The sequence below is a fragment of the Phoenix dactylifera genome, unplaced genomic scaffold (assembly GCF_009389715.1).
Source record: "Phoenix dactylifera cultivar Barhee BC4 unplaced genomic scaffold, palm_55x_up_171113_PBpolish2nd_filt_p 000051F, whole genome shotgun sequence".
Lineage (NCBI taxonomy): Eukaryota > Viridiplantae > Streptophyta > Magnoliopsida > Arecales > Arecaceae > Phoenix > Phoenix dactylifera.
This window is the reverse complement of record NW_024067670.1, coordinates 1795036-1812084: the sequence shown is the minus strand read 5'-3', so window position 1 is coordinate 1812084 and position 17049 is coordinate 1795036. Positions and strand designations below refer to the sequence as shown.

At 43.0% G+C, this 17049-nt stretch overlaps 1 protein-coding gene across 10 annotated transcripts in view; it reads right to left on the bottom strand.

Moving 5' to 3' along the window:
* Window positions 1-17049, bottom strand: part of LOC103695786 (translation factor GUF1 homolog, chloroplastic) — a 104617-nt gene that overhangs the window by 72401 nt on the left and 15167 nt on the right. For all 10 annotated transcript variants that reach the window (XR_005507011.1, XR_005507010.1, XR_005507009.1 and 7 more), the window contains 3 exons: window positions 5338-5424; window positions 4870-4926; window positions 4611-4676 (listed from right to left, as the gene is read on the bottom strand). Coding sequence is in view for 7 of the 10 variants with exons in the window: in XM_039116100.1 (XP_038972028.1) it covers window positions 4611-4676; window positions 4870-4926; window positions 5338-5424 (210 nt within the window). In the remaining 3 variants the exon portion in view is untranslated. The remainder of the gene's footprint in view (window positions 1-4610; window positions 4677-4869; window positions 4927-5337; window positions 5425-17049) is intronic.

Below are 17049 nucleotides of genomic sequence, written 5' to 3'. Positions count from 1 at the left end.
CTGGCGGTCAGACAGTATATTGGCCCCCACCCTGACCCATGTCTGGTACGTTGTGCTTTACCATCAGCCGCTATTTTGGTTATCTGTTTCCTGGTCTAACTTTTGTTTTATAGTTTGATTGGATGAAATTACTTTAATCGGGCCAACTCGAGCCATCAGGCATCGCCCACTAGCTGGCCGATCCTTAATCTATCCCGATTCAAGCATGAAGCCGCAACTCCTGCCCCATCTTAACCTATTTAGGCTTTGTAGGGTTTTCTATTTTATGAAACTTTTAAGATGTCGATAATAAAATTAATTAAATTTTAATAACATTGAATAAGTGAAATTGACCTGTCTAGCTGAAGTGGGATTTTGAGGCAATAAGAGGTAAGTAACCTACCACTTCACAGTGTTTTTCCTTCAAAATTGGTTAGAAGAAATAATCTTTGGAAAATTACGATTAGTTTATTAAATTTGTTTTCTGATTTCTTCTTTTTGTTGATAATATGGGTCAAGCATGTTATTATTACTGTCATAATTGTTTTAGAATATGTTATGCATTTTGTTCTTGTAAAAATGAATTTTGGAAATTTATCTGGGTAATTTGTGAAATTTACTTTATATGTATATATTTTCAGCATGGCTATGACTTGGGCCCTGTTTGGGGGAGCTGTTGGCAGTAGAGCTGTTGGAAGTAGAGCTGTCTGAAGTAGAGCTGTTATAAAAAGCTGTTTGTTGTTTGGTAACTATATTTTTAAAGTGCTGTGGCACTTTAACATATGTTTGGTAAACAAACTGAGAAAGTACTTTTATATGACAAAATTACCATAAAGGATATTGCATAGTATTATACAATAGAGCATGATAAAACATAACATATATTAATACATAATATACGATATAGTATAATATTACTGTAATATAAAATATTATTATTATAATATAGTAATATGATATTGCATAGCATAGCATAATGGTAATATAATTATTAGAGTAAATTAATTTTCTATAATATAACATAATATTAAATTATTTAACATAACATATTAATGTATTATGATATAATGTAATATATATTATATTTATAGTATAATACAATAATAAAGGTATAAAATATTATAATTATTAGTATTAATTAATTTCTCATAATATAACATAATATTAAATTATTTAAAATAACATATTAATGTATTATGATATAAGGTAATATAATATAATATGTATAGTATAATACAATAATAAAGGTATAAAATAATATATTATTAGTATAAATTAATTTTTCATAATATAACATAATATTAAATTATTTAACATTACATATTAATGTATTATGATATAATGTAATATAATAATATATTTATAGTATAATACAACAATAAATAACCATTTATCTGTTTAATAGATTATCTCTTTACTTAACTATTTGCAATGGCGACAAATTCACTGTACTTATCAATATCATAAGGATCAGATTATTTGCCACTCACTCATTATTTTTCTTTATATTTATTTATTTATACGTTCATTCGTATATATATTTTTATTTATGCATTTATTTATTTATTATTTTATCCATTGAAATATATTTATTTATTATCTTATTTATTTATTCATTCATTCATTCATTCATTCATTTATATAAATATTTATTTATGCATTTATTTATTTATTTATTCTTTTCTTTTCTTTTCTTTTCTTTTATTTCCTTTTTTTTCCTTTTCTTTTTTTCTTCTCTTCTTCTCCTTCCTTCCTTCGCCCCCTTCTCCGTTCTTCTCCTCCCGCGCGGCCGGCAGCACCGGAAGGGGGCCAGGCCGCGACGGCCGCCGGAGGGGGCCGAGCCATGGCCGGCGGCAGTCTCGGTGGCCGACGATGCCGGAGGGGGTGCGGCACTATGGCGGTGGGGGAGAGGGACGGGGTGCAGCGGCGGGGGAGAGGAAGGGGGTGCGGCACTGCAGCGGCGGGGGAGAGGGAGGGGGTGCGGCGGCGGGGCACTGCAGCGGCGGGGGAGAGGGAGGGGGTGCGGCGGCGGGGGGAGAGGGAGGGGGTGCGGCGGCGGGGCACTGCAGCGGCAGCGGGGGAGAGGGAGGGGGTGCGGTGGCGGGGGAGAGGGAGGCACAGCAGCGGCAGCGGCGGCGGCGGTGCGGGGGGAGGGGTGGGGGTGCTGGTGGGTTGGGAGGTGGTTTGGGAGAGGAACAGGGCAAGGGGGAGGGGGGGCGGGTCAGTTGGGAGAAAAACAGGCACGAGGTTTTGAGGGAGGAATTTTTTTTTTACATGGGGGTATTTTGGTCAAAAATACAGCTTTCCGAAAAAGCTGAAAACAGCATTTTCGGAAAGCTCCAAATTGGAGCTTCCCCCCAAAAGCTGTTTTCAGCTTCCCGCAAAAGCTAAAACAGCTTTTCAAAAAATTTACCAAACACCAATTTTTAGCTAAAAGTACTTTTGGAGGGCCAGAAAGTGCTTTTTGGCCCTCCAAAAGCTCCCCCAAACAGGGCCTTGGCCCTACCAATTGGGATTATATGTTGACCTTACCGACTTATAATCTGAGAAACTAGTTTTGATACTAAGCCACTGATAATTAGAATACTGGTTATTGGATGCTCGTTATTTGTTACCCGCTATTCGTTATCCGATGCATGCCACTAGATTACATCACCATAGCCAAATGTTGGAATGAGTATCAATTTTTGAAAAATATACTATTGAAAAGAAAAAGAAATATTATTATCTGATATTTGATAAAAACAAATTCTTCCTGGTCAATAATATTTTATAAATTGTGTTTGATTTATCATCTATTGGCATGATTAGACCCTACTCTGAAGTGTTTTGTTGCTTACTAGATTGGTATAGCTCATTATTCTTTTTTTTCTATTTTCAAATCCTGAACCTTAAATTGCTCAAGACTTGGGGGAGTGTGCTAGAGATATTTGTGTTATATGGACTTCTTAGTTTGCTTAAGTTTAGATTAGTTTAGTTTAGTTTTTCTTAAGACTTTTATTTGGTTTGAACGATAATAATTGGTTGGAACTTAATGACTCTTGTTATTTTGGGATATTGGTCTATGAGAATGATCTGATTGGATCTTTATTAAATTAATGTTCAAGGATTGAAGAAATTTTATTATTCCTCTAAAATTATTATGATTTGATCAATAATCGTGTATGCTTCTATGGTTCATCTTGAAGGCATGCGGCATTTGTTACGCTCTTGGTTCGGGGCATGACATAACAAGCTGCAAGAAATCTTATTCTTTACTTTGTATTTAAGTCCCTTTAGAGTTGCTTGAAATATTATGTTGGATGTTTGAAATAAAGACCTCTTTTTCTCAACTTACTATTTTTATTATGCTTGATCTGCAATTTAATTCACCAAGATGATATGCAATATCCCAAAAAAGAATAAAAATCAAAGAACATACAAGCATAGGGACAAGCAAGAAAGGTAACTATCCCGAACCGTCCGATTCGGAGCGTACCAAGCCATACCCGCGACGGACTGGGACGGCTCCAGCAACGAAATCGAAAAACCAGCGAGGGAGGGGGAGAGGGAGAAGGAAAGAGAGGAAAAGAAAGAGCAAGAGAGGGAGGGATAAAGAGAGAGAGAGAGAGAAGAGGGAGAGACGCTGGGAGAGGGAGCTAGGAAGCCCTCTTCTCCTCCTCCGATCACCCGCAAGCTCCATTGGGTGGAGCTCTGTTTCAAACGAAATAGGAGCTCAACCCCATTCTTTTTTAATTTTTTTATTTCTTTAAATGAAGTTTGCACTGGATGTGCCAACTTCACTTAAAGAAGTGAAAAAGAAATTAAAAAAAACCCGATCTCCTATTTTATTCAAAACAAGGGCTCCGCCCAGCGGCCCCTATGGACGAACAGAGGAAAGGTGGGATTCAAGACCCTTCTCTCCCTCTCCCGGCATCTCTCTCTCCCCTCCCTCTTCCACTCTCTCTCTCTCCCTCCAAGCCTCTATTTTATTCGAAATAGGGCTCCGCTCAGCAGGGCTTGCGAACGATCAGAGAAGGAGGGCTTCTGAGCCCCTTTCTCTTCCTCTCTCGGTATCTCTTTCCCCCTCCCTCTCCCTCTCTCTCTCCCGCTCCCTCCCTCCCCCGCCCCCTCTCTCTTCCGCTCCCTCCCTCCCTCGCCCCCCTCTCTCTTTTCCTCTCTCTCGTTCTCCCTCTCCCTCTCTGGTTTTTCTTTTTCGATACATACCGGGATGGAACAGCACAATACCGTACCATACTGTACCACCAGCCTACCGGCACGAGTGTCGGTTCCAGTATTGCGGACCTTGGGGTAGGCACCATAACAAGATATGGCAGCAGACTTATGGATCTGATACAAAATTTGAGGAAAGGGATACAAGGTTCAGCTAGGTTGCGAGAGATGACAAAGCTAGCACATAAGCATATAGTCATGGATCAAAAATTTTAACAATGTTAACATATAGAATGACTTAAAATTTTCCAATGGCTGCACCACAACCATGACAGGGATAAACTATAATCTAATGAACAATGAGTTTTTGTTATGCATCTTCAATGATAAATCCCTTAAAGGTGAATAAGTTGATAGAACACCCCAATGAAATGAGAAGTAATAAATCATTGTGAAGAAGATAAGAGAAAGACCCTTACTGGTATAATCTCAAGGTTGTTTTCTAGAGCCAGATAAACATTAGCTAATGTCTGAGCTTCCACACCCTGAATCATTATAATTCAATGAGAATATTGGTCACTACAATCCAAAAAGATTATTGCCATTAAAAGAAAATATGCTATTTAAGCAGAAATCTAATATCTATAGCATCTATTAATATTATTAGCCCTGCAATATATAAGTTGTTTGTAGTAAAACTGCACTTTCAATATTAAGTCAGATGAAAAACAACTGCACCTGAGAAGCATCTACAACTAGAAGGGCACCTTCACAAGCCGCAAGAGAACGAGAAACCTGGCCATCAAATGGAATAATTTTCATTTAACAACGTAGGCTATGCTTGGCAAAAAGAAATATATAAACAATCAGTATATGCAATCACAGAACAGTTTGGTCCTATGGCAACGGTGCCAATGAAAGATCCCTTTTGTTCCCATCAGTGCAGCTAGTGTCTAGTAAGCCAGAAAACAACTTCTTCCCAATATCATCTTCCATCTATAATATTTACGTAACCTCCAGCAATAAACTTCCTACTAGTTAAAATAATGAGTTCTTCCTCATTTAGAATAAATAAATTATGCTAAATACTTAATGCTATGTGAGGCTTACAAAACATGGAAAATGGATCAACGATTTCAGTATTATAGATTACATCATATTGCAAAAATATTACAAGATGATGGAAAAAAAAATAGATTATTGTACCTCATATGAGAAGTCCACATGCCCTGGAGTATCAATTAAATTAAGGCAATACGGTTCACTTTCCAAAACATAACGCATCCTGGCTGCCTACAGTAAGGGATTAGATATAAAGAAGAAAAGCAGTTCATATATCAAGTATTGAAGATTATCAACAATCAAGAATTTATATAACTTTCAAGATCAAATAGTAATATATAAGAGGGATATCAAACCACATACTTCTATTCAGTTATATGGTTCAAAGATGAATTATGCACAAAAAAAAAATGTATTTATTGTAAAGTCACTGATATTAACAAAATAGACTAAAAATAACAACACAACAAGCTCACTTTCCAAATAGATTGAACAATGCCGATTAAAGGCCATCTGCCATTTATGTGCAAGCTGTAGGAGCATGGTCTGTTGTGTTGGAACCGGGGTCCGGACCGATTGTCCGGCGGCATGGGTCGGTATGTCCCGGTACCGTTCCATGCCGGGCCCGTACTGTTGGGATTTGTAACCTAAATGTCAATCGTCAGCATATTGATGATTGAATTTTGTAAATAAATTGACAAATTAATAAAGTATTATTTGGCATTATTCATCATTTCATCTTCAAATGAACTATATGATGAAGTCCTTAGGACTTATGTTATGATAAAGGAGGATTTATTTTTGAGTCCTTAAACCAGTTCGCGACCAAATGATATGTTGTTACAAGGACGACAGCATTATCGAGATTAGGTAATTGTGTGACATATACGTTGGTTGTCCTCTTAACCAAGGAATGTGGAGACACTGGTATGCCACACAGGTGAAGTGTAGGAGTACATTTCACTGAACGTGACCAATTCCGGAACGCTCTACCGTCGAGAGATGTTCCGAGTGGATATGGGTATAAGTTTGGCCCTCTGACCTGAGACCGCAACCTGTGACTAGCAAGCAACTCACTGTACTTTGGTACCGGACTATCTGGATTTCTAATTCAGTGACGGAAGGTCACTGAGTGCAGTCAAGTACTTGCGTAGTCAGTTGTGAGTCAAGATGGAATTGATCCCTCCTGAAAATAGGAGATAATGTCTTGTGATTAATTTAGCAAAACCTTGGCCAGGGTAGTCCCAGTGAAGAGTCACGGAATATCTACAGTTAATCACATAATGGATGTACTAATTATAGGGTTGACAGTAAGCTCTAAGTCATCCTAACATTAGGAGTCAAAGGGATGAATTATACAATAACCATAGTCTAGGATTCCAGAATATTTGCTTCGCATATATTCGGCCTATCCGGACGTCGGGTACCATTGCTAGATGGTTACATCGATTAGTGTAGGAAGTCGTTCCTATACTACCGGCTTAGCTTCAAACCTATGAGGTCACACGCATAGAAGTTTCCTGATTGGTCAAGAAGGCTGATGAATGATTAAGAATCATTCGGGGGTAATTTGGTCAATTTGATTGGCAAATTATTTTATAAAATAATTAAAGTAATTATTGGAGGATTAATTAGTAATTAAATTACTAATAAACTCAATTTGATTGAGTAATTGAGCTAAGGATGAGCCAAATTGAATTGGATTCAACTTTGGGCTCAATCAGAATTTTGACCTGATTGGATTAGGTTAGAACCAAAAAGACTTAAGCTGATCAAATTAATTTTAAATTAATTTGTGCTTAATTGGGGATTGACCTAATTGGATTAGGTCCAACACAAAGTAATTAATTCAATTTGATTGAGTTTGGATGAGCCAAAAATTGAATTGGATTCAATTTGAGCTCAATCAGGGTCTGACCTGATTAGATTGGGTTCAACCAAATTGCTTTGTTTTAATCCGGGTTTGACCAAATTTGATTAGGTGCAACCCAAGGAGATTAGGCTCAGATGATGTGGCAATTAGTGGTGACATGGAATTGGATTTCCTGAATTTTAAATAAACCAAAATTATTGCATGGCGCATGGACCCATTGCTTGACACATGGCGACATTGTTTGTTGTTTGAATTTGAATTCAAACATTAAGCAATATATTAAATGATTTCATACATCAAATAACTTCCCAAGCTGGCGTGTGAACCTCTGAATCATTTAAATTCGAATTTCAAATGAAATATATGCGACAAGAGGAAGAAAAATTCTGCCGCATGGATTTCAAATTCCGCCCCTCTTGCACATGTGTTTAAAATTTGAATTTAAATCAGATTTGGTTGAGATCTGATTTGGGTTGTTCCTATTCCAGTGCATGCGCCAACTAAAGGAGGTTTTCTGAAAATAATTTTCGAATTTTGAATGAAAATTCGGAGGCCATTAAAAGGGGTCAAACATGAGCACCGGCAACAGATCGATTGCAGCCTTCTTCCTCACACGCCTCCTCCTCTTCTTCTCCATTTTAGATAGGGTTTTCAGGGTGAATATCTAGAAGATTCAAGATCAGATCTGAGTCCTCTACTTCCCTTACAAACCTCATCTCCATCTACTTCAAGACAATTGATCAAGAGTTGATTGAATCCCGGCAAGCAGATTTCAGCTTTCAAGTGTTCTGCAGCTGCTAGCACTGTTGCGAAAGAAGATCCTTCAGGGCTTCGCGTGTACTTCTCGTAGAGGCCATTCGTGTGCATGGCTGCGAAGTCAAGAATCAGATCCACAACTTTCATCCATCATAAAAGGTATTAATCTAGCATTAATCATTTATTATGGTGTCAAGGTCTAGGTCCGATTCTCCGAGGTTTTACCCTCTATTGGGGCTCCTCACGGAGATATCTCCAGAATCTATTCGATGGATATTCGGAGATTAATTGGAATAGAGTTCTTAAGTTTCAGATCTGATAGTTAATCATGCATAAAAGTTTTAGCATAATTGTTTAAACGATTCCGGCATAATCCTATGTGTTTTTAATGTGCTGATTTCTAGATTTGATCTTGTAAGCATGCATGAATTAAATTGTTTGATTCATTTTTCCGCTGCGTTTTTGAAACTCAAAAAGAACTACGTGTGGCTTGATCCCCCTTGTGAAGGGGTACGTAGGCAACCCGATCAGGTTCAGCCATGGTTTTCAAAAAAAAAAAAAATTCAGCATGCTAAACACCGAAGAACCTAGGATGCACTTTCACGTACCAACACAGTAGAGGACGGAGGAGAGGGAGAACGGGACAGAGAAAACGAGAGAGAGAAGGAAGAGAGAGGGTGGTGCGGACACCAGTCCTAGATCTTCGATTAGGCACGTGTATAGTCGCAGACGCAGGAGGGCAGCCCACCCGGTGACACTTTGGCTGGGTGAGGAATTATGAGAAAGGGCTTATTTGTTGGGTATTTGGGTCTTTTTCCTCTGTAGGGATATTTTGGAAATTTTCTCTTGTCATGTGCCTATATAAAGACTGGTAGGGCTTGTTAACATTTTAGTTGTTAGTGAATGAATTGAGTTTTCCTTCCATATTGTGTTTGTTGGTGGATTCCGACACCCTGCTAGTGGATTCCGCGGGTTGAGCGTTCGTTTGAATATTGTTCGGCATCAACTTTGGTATCAGAGCATCTAGGCTTTGCCTCTGTTGCCAAAGCTCTGAGATCCAGTTGATGGACGGGCCACCCCCGATCCCTCTTATTCCTTTGCCTCACGAGATTTTCGCCGGAGCAATCGCACCGCGGACGCCGGACCGTGTCGAAGCTCACCGCACACTGCATACTACAAACAAAAAAGGCAACATTTCTTCCCTTCTTTCTTCGTTTTCGTCACTCTCTTTATTTTCAGCTTCATCCCGAACAAGAGCAAAGGACCCCTTCATCGCTTCCCCCGCATGCCATCACCACCCTCACCGCCACTGCATGCCGCCTCTGCTGTCGTCGGAGCGAACCCAAACGACGTCGCCGCTGCCCACCAACAACAACGCCGCCACCCGCGATCATTACCGCCTCCCGTCGGCCGGGTCTGAGGGGGCCTTGTCCAGGCCAACTTCGACCAGATTCGAGGAGCAGATCACCCCGAGCGTCGTCGTCGCCCGGATCCGGGAGTCCTACAGCCGAGGAGCCGTGATCAAGCCACCGGCACCGTGCTCCGTTTGATCTCCGGTCTTCGTCGTCTTCATCGACGAATCCGACCGAGAGAACAGCCGAGGTCTTCGCGTCGTCACCGAAGGCCACCATTTCCGCGCGAGGCACCGCCATCGTGGAAGCCACCGCCGCCTCCTCCCCCCTCTCGACTCTCCCCTCACGAAGGAGAAACCCTAATGGGTACTTAACGGATAAGTTCCAACCCATTATCCTCATCCGTTAGCCCGAACCCGTCAGCACCACAAAAAAAAAGCACGTGATTCGCATGTGACCCAAAAAAAAAAATTAAAATTAATAGGGGTCGCACGTGACCTGTAAGTCACGCACGTGCCACAGCTCTCTCCTTGCTTCCTCTCCCAAGCCCTTAATTCCCCCAGCTCCGCCTCCTTCTCCCTCAGCCGCTTCGCCACCCGATCTTCCACTGCCTACACCAGCGACCGGCAATACCTCTTCTAGCCGCATCCACCACACCTCACCGTTCTCCGCGGCCATTCCACTTGGAAACCTCTCCACCATTCCCTTCCCACTTTCGCCACCGCCAACACCCCGGCCGTCACCACCTCCCCACGGCCACCTTCGCCCTCCCTTGCTCAGCTGCAACTTCCTCATTCCCGCCAGGACCTCATTCATCGCGTCCGCCCGCACCGGCCCACGGCCGCCTCTGCACCCCCCCTCAGCCGCAGCACCGCCCACCTCACTGTTTCCGCCTCCGCCCCGCACACCTTACACGAGCCCTGCCACCAGAGCTCCTCTCTATCGCCGCCGAAGACCCTCTGGTGACGAATACGACAATCGTCCTCCTCGGCTAGCTCGTCCTCCTCGGCCAGCTTCATCTTGGAAGCCTACTCCCTCCATCCGGTGTTTATCACCCACCTTTCTTTGTTGGCTCCATAGGATGTGCCACCATAGATCAAAATCACCCCCACAGCGTCCTCGAAGCAGCCGATTGGGCCTCATCATCCGGGAACGGAGCGTCATTGCCGTCGCCTCCCTGCGGCTACTGCCCCTCTCACTGCTTCCTCTTCGCCGGTTTCGCTGCCCCTTCTTCCTGCTTCAGCTGTGCCCGTGGCCGCTGCACGCACCTGCTGCCGCCATCCCCATTACTGCCACCGTGCCAGCCGCTACCGCTAGCATCTGCTGCCTTAGCGGACTCCTCGGAACGCAGATGACTCCTGTCCTTAGTAGTCTTATCTGTTTATTTCTGATAGCATCTGTCTTATCCTTGGTGTGGACCTACCCTTTACATACCCACATTCGACACACTGACACCCTATCTGCTTGACTCATTACACCGCCACAATTCTATTGGCTACTAGACTTAGTATTACAAGTGCAACTAGCCAACCTAGAGGGACATTTTTGACTTATTTGGCTTTCCGTTTCGATTACGAGGTCGCGTATTACTAGTCTGCAATTAACCTGACAGCATGTTAGCTCTTTGAAAATCACTCTTAATTTATTTCGCAGCTTACTAATTCCGATTCGCTACTGATCACCGGCATCTTATTCCATCTCTTGCATTAGTTAGTTGCATTTCACGTTGTGAAGCCACATTTGCATGAACCTACACACTGGACGCATGTCCTCTAAAACCCAGTCCCAGTCTGTTATGGAACCCTCCGCCATGGAGGACATCCGCAACATCATTCAAGAGTCCTTTAAGAAATATAGCACCCACGTCACCATGAAGCTTGATAGCTTCAATGTCCGCCTCGAAGCCCTTGAAGCTGGTCGTGATCGAGAGGCAAACGGCAGTGACGTCAAAACTTTCCACATGGGCGCTACTCGTGTTGCTCACGATACCGAGGCTCCTCAACAACACCTTCACCACAGTTACCAAGAGAGAGCCCCGGCACGGTTCCCACAGTGCCATCATTATAGAAACGACATGTTCGATCCGGATATGCCTCGGGGCTTACGGACCCAACCTGTGTATAGAGACCTTAGGCACCCTGAAGATCATTTCATCAAAGATATCAAAGTAGATGCTCCCACTTTTGATGGTCATTTGGATCCAACAGCATTCACTGACTGGATTCATAAAATGGACCATTTCTTTCAGTGGTACAACTTGTTGGAGGATAAGAGAGTGTGATTCGCTCAAATGAAACTAGTCGGTCGAGCTAAACTCTTTTGACAGAGCACTGAACAGCTTTTGTGCAGGAGGAACCAACCGCCCATCACTGATTGGATAGAAATGAAAGAAAAGTTAAAAGAGAAATATCTACCACATTCATACCACGGTGATCTGTTAAACCAGTGGAACAATCTTAGGCAAGGGGTAAAATCTGTTAGTGACTATGTCTCCCAGTTTGAGGAATTCATAATGAGGTGCGATGTCATCGAAGATGAAAGAATGACATTAAGTCGCTTCCGATGCGGTCTTAATGAGGACATTAGGCGAGAGCTAGTTCTTTGTGAGATCACTTCGTTAGACCAGGCCTATTCTTTTTTCCTAAATTATGAATTGGTCACAAAACAACTGGCATGGTGACCTGCTAGTCGACCTCATTTACCTTTTGCTCCATCTGGAGCTAGACCTCAAGCAACGACGACATCCTCTAGGCCCAGTCAAAACATGTTGCCCGCTAACCGAGATAAAGGCAAAGGACCAATGCCTGATAACACGCCATTTAACGATCCCTGACAATGTTACAGATGTAAACAAGTGGGGCATGTGGCAATGAACTGCCCACGCGAGGCACTCTATCTTAGGGAACAGGAGAACACACTTGATGACGATATCGTCGAAGAACAAGTCTACGAATCCGATCCCGATGACGTGCAGAAAAGTGACGACGATGATACTCCGGGGGCCCATCTTGACGAATGCATTCGGCCCACCCTAGGAGTCATCCGAAGTGCTGTAACCCAACCTAAAGTGACCGATGACTGGCGTCGCACTACAATTTTCCACACCTACATCAAGTGCAGGACTAAGGACTGTAAAGTGATTATCGATAGTGGTAGTTGTATCAATGCGGTTTCATCTAGCGTTGTGTCCTGCCTCGGGTAGAAAACAGTTCCTCACCCAAATCTATACAAGGTATCTTGGGTTGACACTTCTTCCATTTCCATCAACGAACTGTGTCGTGTCCCTATCCACTTTCTTTTTATAAAGAGGACATTTGGTGTGACATCGTTCCAATGGACGTCGGTCACATTATTTTGGGCCGCCCTTGGCTTTATGATCAAGATGTGACCATCTTCGGATGTTCGAACTCTTGCTCATTCATTTTTGGAGCCACAAAGATCACGTTGAACCCCTTACGTCCTAAGCCAACCCCCCAGAATAACAAGAAAGAAGCATCTAGTAACAAGGGCATACACATCATAAGTCCAAAGGAATTTGAAAGGAAAGCAAACCAAGAGTCCATTGTGTTTGCCTTGCTCGCACGCGAAGTTGAGAACACCACCATTGACCAACCTTCTGGAGATGTGGCTCCGTTACTGGACGCGTTTCACGATGGTTTCCCTCACAATCTTCCAGATCATCTACCGCCTATGCGTGAGATCCAACACGCTATTGACCTAGTCCCGGGAGCATCTCTTTCCAATTTGTCGCACTATCGAATGAGTCCGACCGAACATGCCGAGTTACAACGCCAGGTACAGGAGTTATTAAAGAAAGGATTTATTCGTGAAAGCTTGAGTCCTTGTGATGTTCCGGCATTGCTCACACCAAAGAAAGATGGCATGTGGCGCATGTGTTGATAGTTGAGCGATAAATAGAATAACGATCAAAAATTGCTTTCTCATTCCTTGGCTTGACGACATGCTAGATATGATGATGGGAGCCACGATTTTTTCTAAGATTGACTTAAAAAGTGGCTACGATCAAATTCGAATCCACCCGGGCGACGAATGAAAAACTGCATTTAAGACTAAGGATGGCTTGTATGAATAGTTGGTGATGCCTTTGGGACTTTCTAATGCCCCCACCACATTTATGCGAGTCAAGACCCAAGTACTCCGGCCATTCACGGGCAGATTCTTAGTAGTGTATTTTGATGACATCTTAATTTACAGCCAGTCGAGGGAGCAACGCATGGACCACCTCTGACAAGTTTGTCAAACCCTTCGTGCTGCCAAACTCTACGCCAACAGAAACAAGTGCTCATTCCTTGTGAATCGAGTCATCTTTTTGGGTTTTGTCGTATCATCTGAAGGATTCTGCGCTAACCCCCAAAATGTCAAGGCGATTGTCGATTGGCCTGAACCTACAAACATCCATGAGGCCCGCAGTTTTCATGGACTTGCCACTTTTTATCGGCATTTTGTCCGTGGATTCAGTACCATTATGTCCCCAATTACAGACTGCCTCAAACGGGGAAACTTCTAGTGGATGCGATCGGCCGCTAGAGCATTTGAGAAGATCAAGAAAAGGATGACGGAAGCCCCCGTGATGCGCCTCCCTGATTTTTCCAAGGTATTCGAGGTGGAGTGTGATGCCTCCAGTATTGGGATAGGTGGCGTCCTCAGCCAAGAGCGCCATCCTGTCACCTATTTTAGCGAGAAGCTAAATGTCGCTAAACAAAGATATTCCACATATGACAGAGTTCTATGCAGTCATTCAAGCTTTACGCTATTGGCATCATTATTTGCTTCCACATGAATTCATCCTTTACTCCGACCACAAAGCCCTCCAATATCTCAACTGTCAAAAGAAACTCAATCCCCGGCACGGTCGTTGGATTGAATTCTTACGGGAATACACTTTTGTTCTCCGACATCGAGCTGGGTCCGAAAATAAAATCGCTGATGCGCTAAGTCGACGGGTTAATCTTCTCTCCCTCATAAGTGTTAGAGTCACAGGATTTGATAGGCTGAAGGAAGACTTTGCATCCTGCCCTGACGTTAGGGAAGTTTACCTAACCCTATCAAATGACACAAATGTCTCACTTGACAGCTATTTCCTTCGCGATGGATACTTATTTAAAGCCAACAAACTCTGCACACCCCGTACGTCCGTATGTGACTTCCTCGTATGGGAAATTCATGCGGTGGCCTTCTTGGTCACTTTGGACGGAATAAAACCATCGAGAAAATTGAATGCCAGTTTTACTGGCCCAGACTCAAATATGATGTGGCCAAGTTAATTGGACAATGTAGAATGTGTCAGTTGGCTAAACGTTGCAAGCAAAACACTGGCTTGTTCACCCCACTACCAATGCCTGATTGCCCCTGGCAAGACGTGAGCATGGATTTTGTAATTTGGTTTGCCACGTACCTTTTGCAAGCATGACTCTGTCTTTGTGGTCATCGATTGTTTTTTAAAAATGGCGCACTTTATCTCCTGTTCCAAAACCTCTGACGCTTTGAACGTTGCAAAGTTATATTTTGAGCATGTAGTCAAGCTGTGTGGCTTGCCGAAAACTATCGTGTCAAATCGCGATGTTCGATTCATGAGCTACTTCTGGAAAACCTTATGGCACATGGTGGGCACGAAATTAAAATTTTTGACCGCCTACCACCCTCAAACTGACGGTCAGACAGAAGTTGTCAATCGTAGTCTGGAAAATCTTTTAGGCTGTCTGGTGGGTGATCATAACAAAAATTGGGACTTTGTTCTTCCTATTGCTCAGTTTGCATACAACAATTCCATTAATCGGTCTATTGGCATGAGTCCATTTGAGGTTATTCATGGCTTTCAAGCTCGCAAACCTTTGCACCTTCCCATGTCACCGCATACTAGTCTCTGAGTCGGCCGAAGCATTTGCAAATCATGTCCATTCATTGCATCAAGAGATCAGTAAGCGAATTGAATCTAGTAATCTTCGTTATAAATTACAAGCCGATTTGCATAAACGCGCTAAAGAGTTTCATGTTGGCGACTACACCATGATTCGTGTCAGACCCGAATGGTTCCCATCTGGAACCACAAGAAAATTGAAGGCTCGTAGTGCCTGACCTTTTCAAATCTTGAAACGGGTCGGCCCAAATGCATATGTCATTGATCTCCCTTCTGATTATGGCACTAGTTCCACTTTTAATATTGAGGACCTAGTTGCTACCACACCTTCTTTGCATGTCCCGGATGCCCCATTTGACACACCAACTCCACCTCCACCAGATATGCCTACCTTTAATCCCCACACTTCTCCTTTTCAACCAACACGGAAGGACAAGATAGATACTATTTTGGATGAACAGGTAATATCTACTACTGACGGAGGCCTTCAGCATTTCCTAGTCCGATGGAGAGACCGTCCAAAGTCTGATAGCACGTGGATTACTCGTGAGGAGCTACAGCAGATCGATCCAGATCTTTTGTAGCACTACTAGAGCCGCCCGCTGTCCCACTCGACTGAGTCGAGTTTCTCCCACTCTAGAAGAGTTGGTGCAGACACCAGTCCTAGATCTTCGATCAGGCACGTGTATAGTCGCAGACACAGGAGGGCAGCCCACCCGGTGACACTTTGACTGGGTGAGAGATTATGAGAGGGAGGGCTTATTTGTTGGGTATTTGGATCTTTTTTCTCTGTAGAGGTATTTTGAGAATTTTCTCTTGTCATGTGCCTATATAAAGGCTGGTAGGGCTTGTTAGCATTTTAGTTGTTAGTAAATGAATTGAGTTTTTCTTTCATGTTGTGTTTGTTGGTGGATTCCAACACCCCGCTGGTGGATTCCGCGGGTTGAGCGTTCATTTGAATATTGTTCGGCATCAAAGGGAGGGAGAGAGAAAGAGGATGGCGGAGGCCGGCGAGCGCGCGGAGGGCCGCGGAGGAGGGGCTCCGCCTCCGGTCTCCTGTTCCGAATAGAGGGTGGCGGAGGCCGTTGAGCGTAGGGAGGACCACGGAGGAGGCGCTCCTCCACGGCCCTTCGCGTGCTCTCCAGCCCTCCGCTGGCCTCCGCTCTTCCTTCCTCTCCCTCTCTCCCTCGCTCTCACTTTTTCTCTTGTTCCTTCTCTTTCTCCCCCTCCATCGACTTTTATTTCGAACAAAACAAGAGATTGAAAGAGGAGCCCCTCGTCCGCAGCCCTCCGCATGCTCGCCAGCCATCCGTTGGCCTCCGCTCTTCCTTCCTCTCCCTCTCCCTCCCTCCCCTGCTCGCTCTCTCTCTTTTCCTCTCTTTCCTTCTCCTTCTCCCCCTCCAACTTTTATTTCATTTCGGTTGCCGGAACCGTCTCGGTCTGCCGCCAGTACGACTCGGTACTCCCCAAATAGCCCAGTTCGGAAAGATTCTGCCGACCTTGTGTAGGAGTACTTGATCTAATCTTTAATTGGCATAAAAAATAATAGATCTCATATTGAATTTAATTTGATCATTTGAAAGTGAAACACATCAAATTATTAATAAAATTGATCAGAATGGGTATTAAGTGTTTACAAAATCACGCAACCTATTCATTCACATTGGAGAAAATAAAAAACTTGGTCATAATACAGCCCATTGATAAATAATCATTAGTTTCCTTCTCAAGATTGTAAATAAAATAAATAAGAAAGGGAACTAAAAATTGTCCTAGTTATGAAAATGTCTAACCTAATTATCTAGATAACTCGTACACATAAAAAACTTTATCATAATGCACATTATTAGTAAATAGTCATTAGTCTCCTTTCCAATGATTTGAATAATATATCATGACATTCATCAGGTGAATTTTGTGATCTCCTTGCTTCTTGAAATCTACCCAACAAGTATTACATTCATTTTCAGAAGTCTGTGAATTAAAGGCAACCAAAC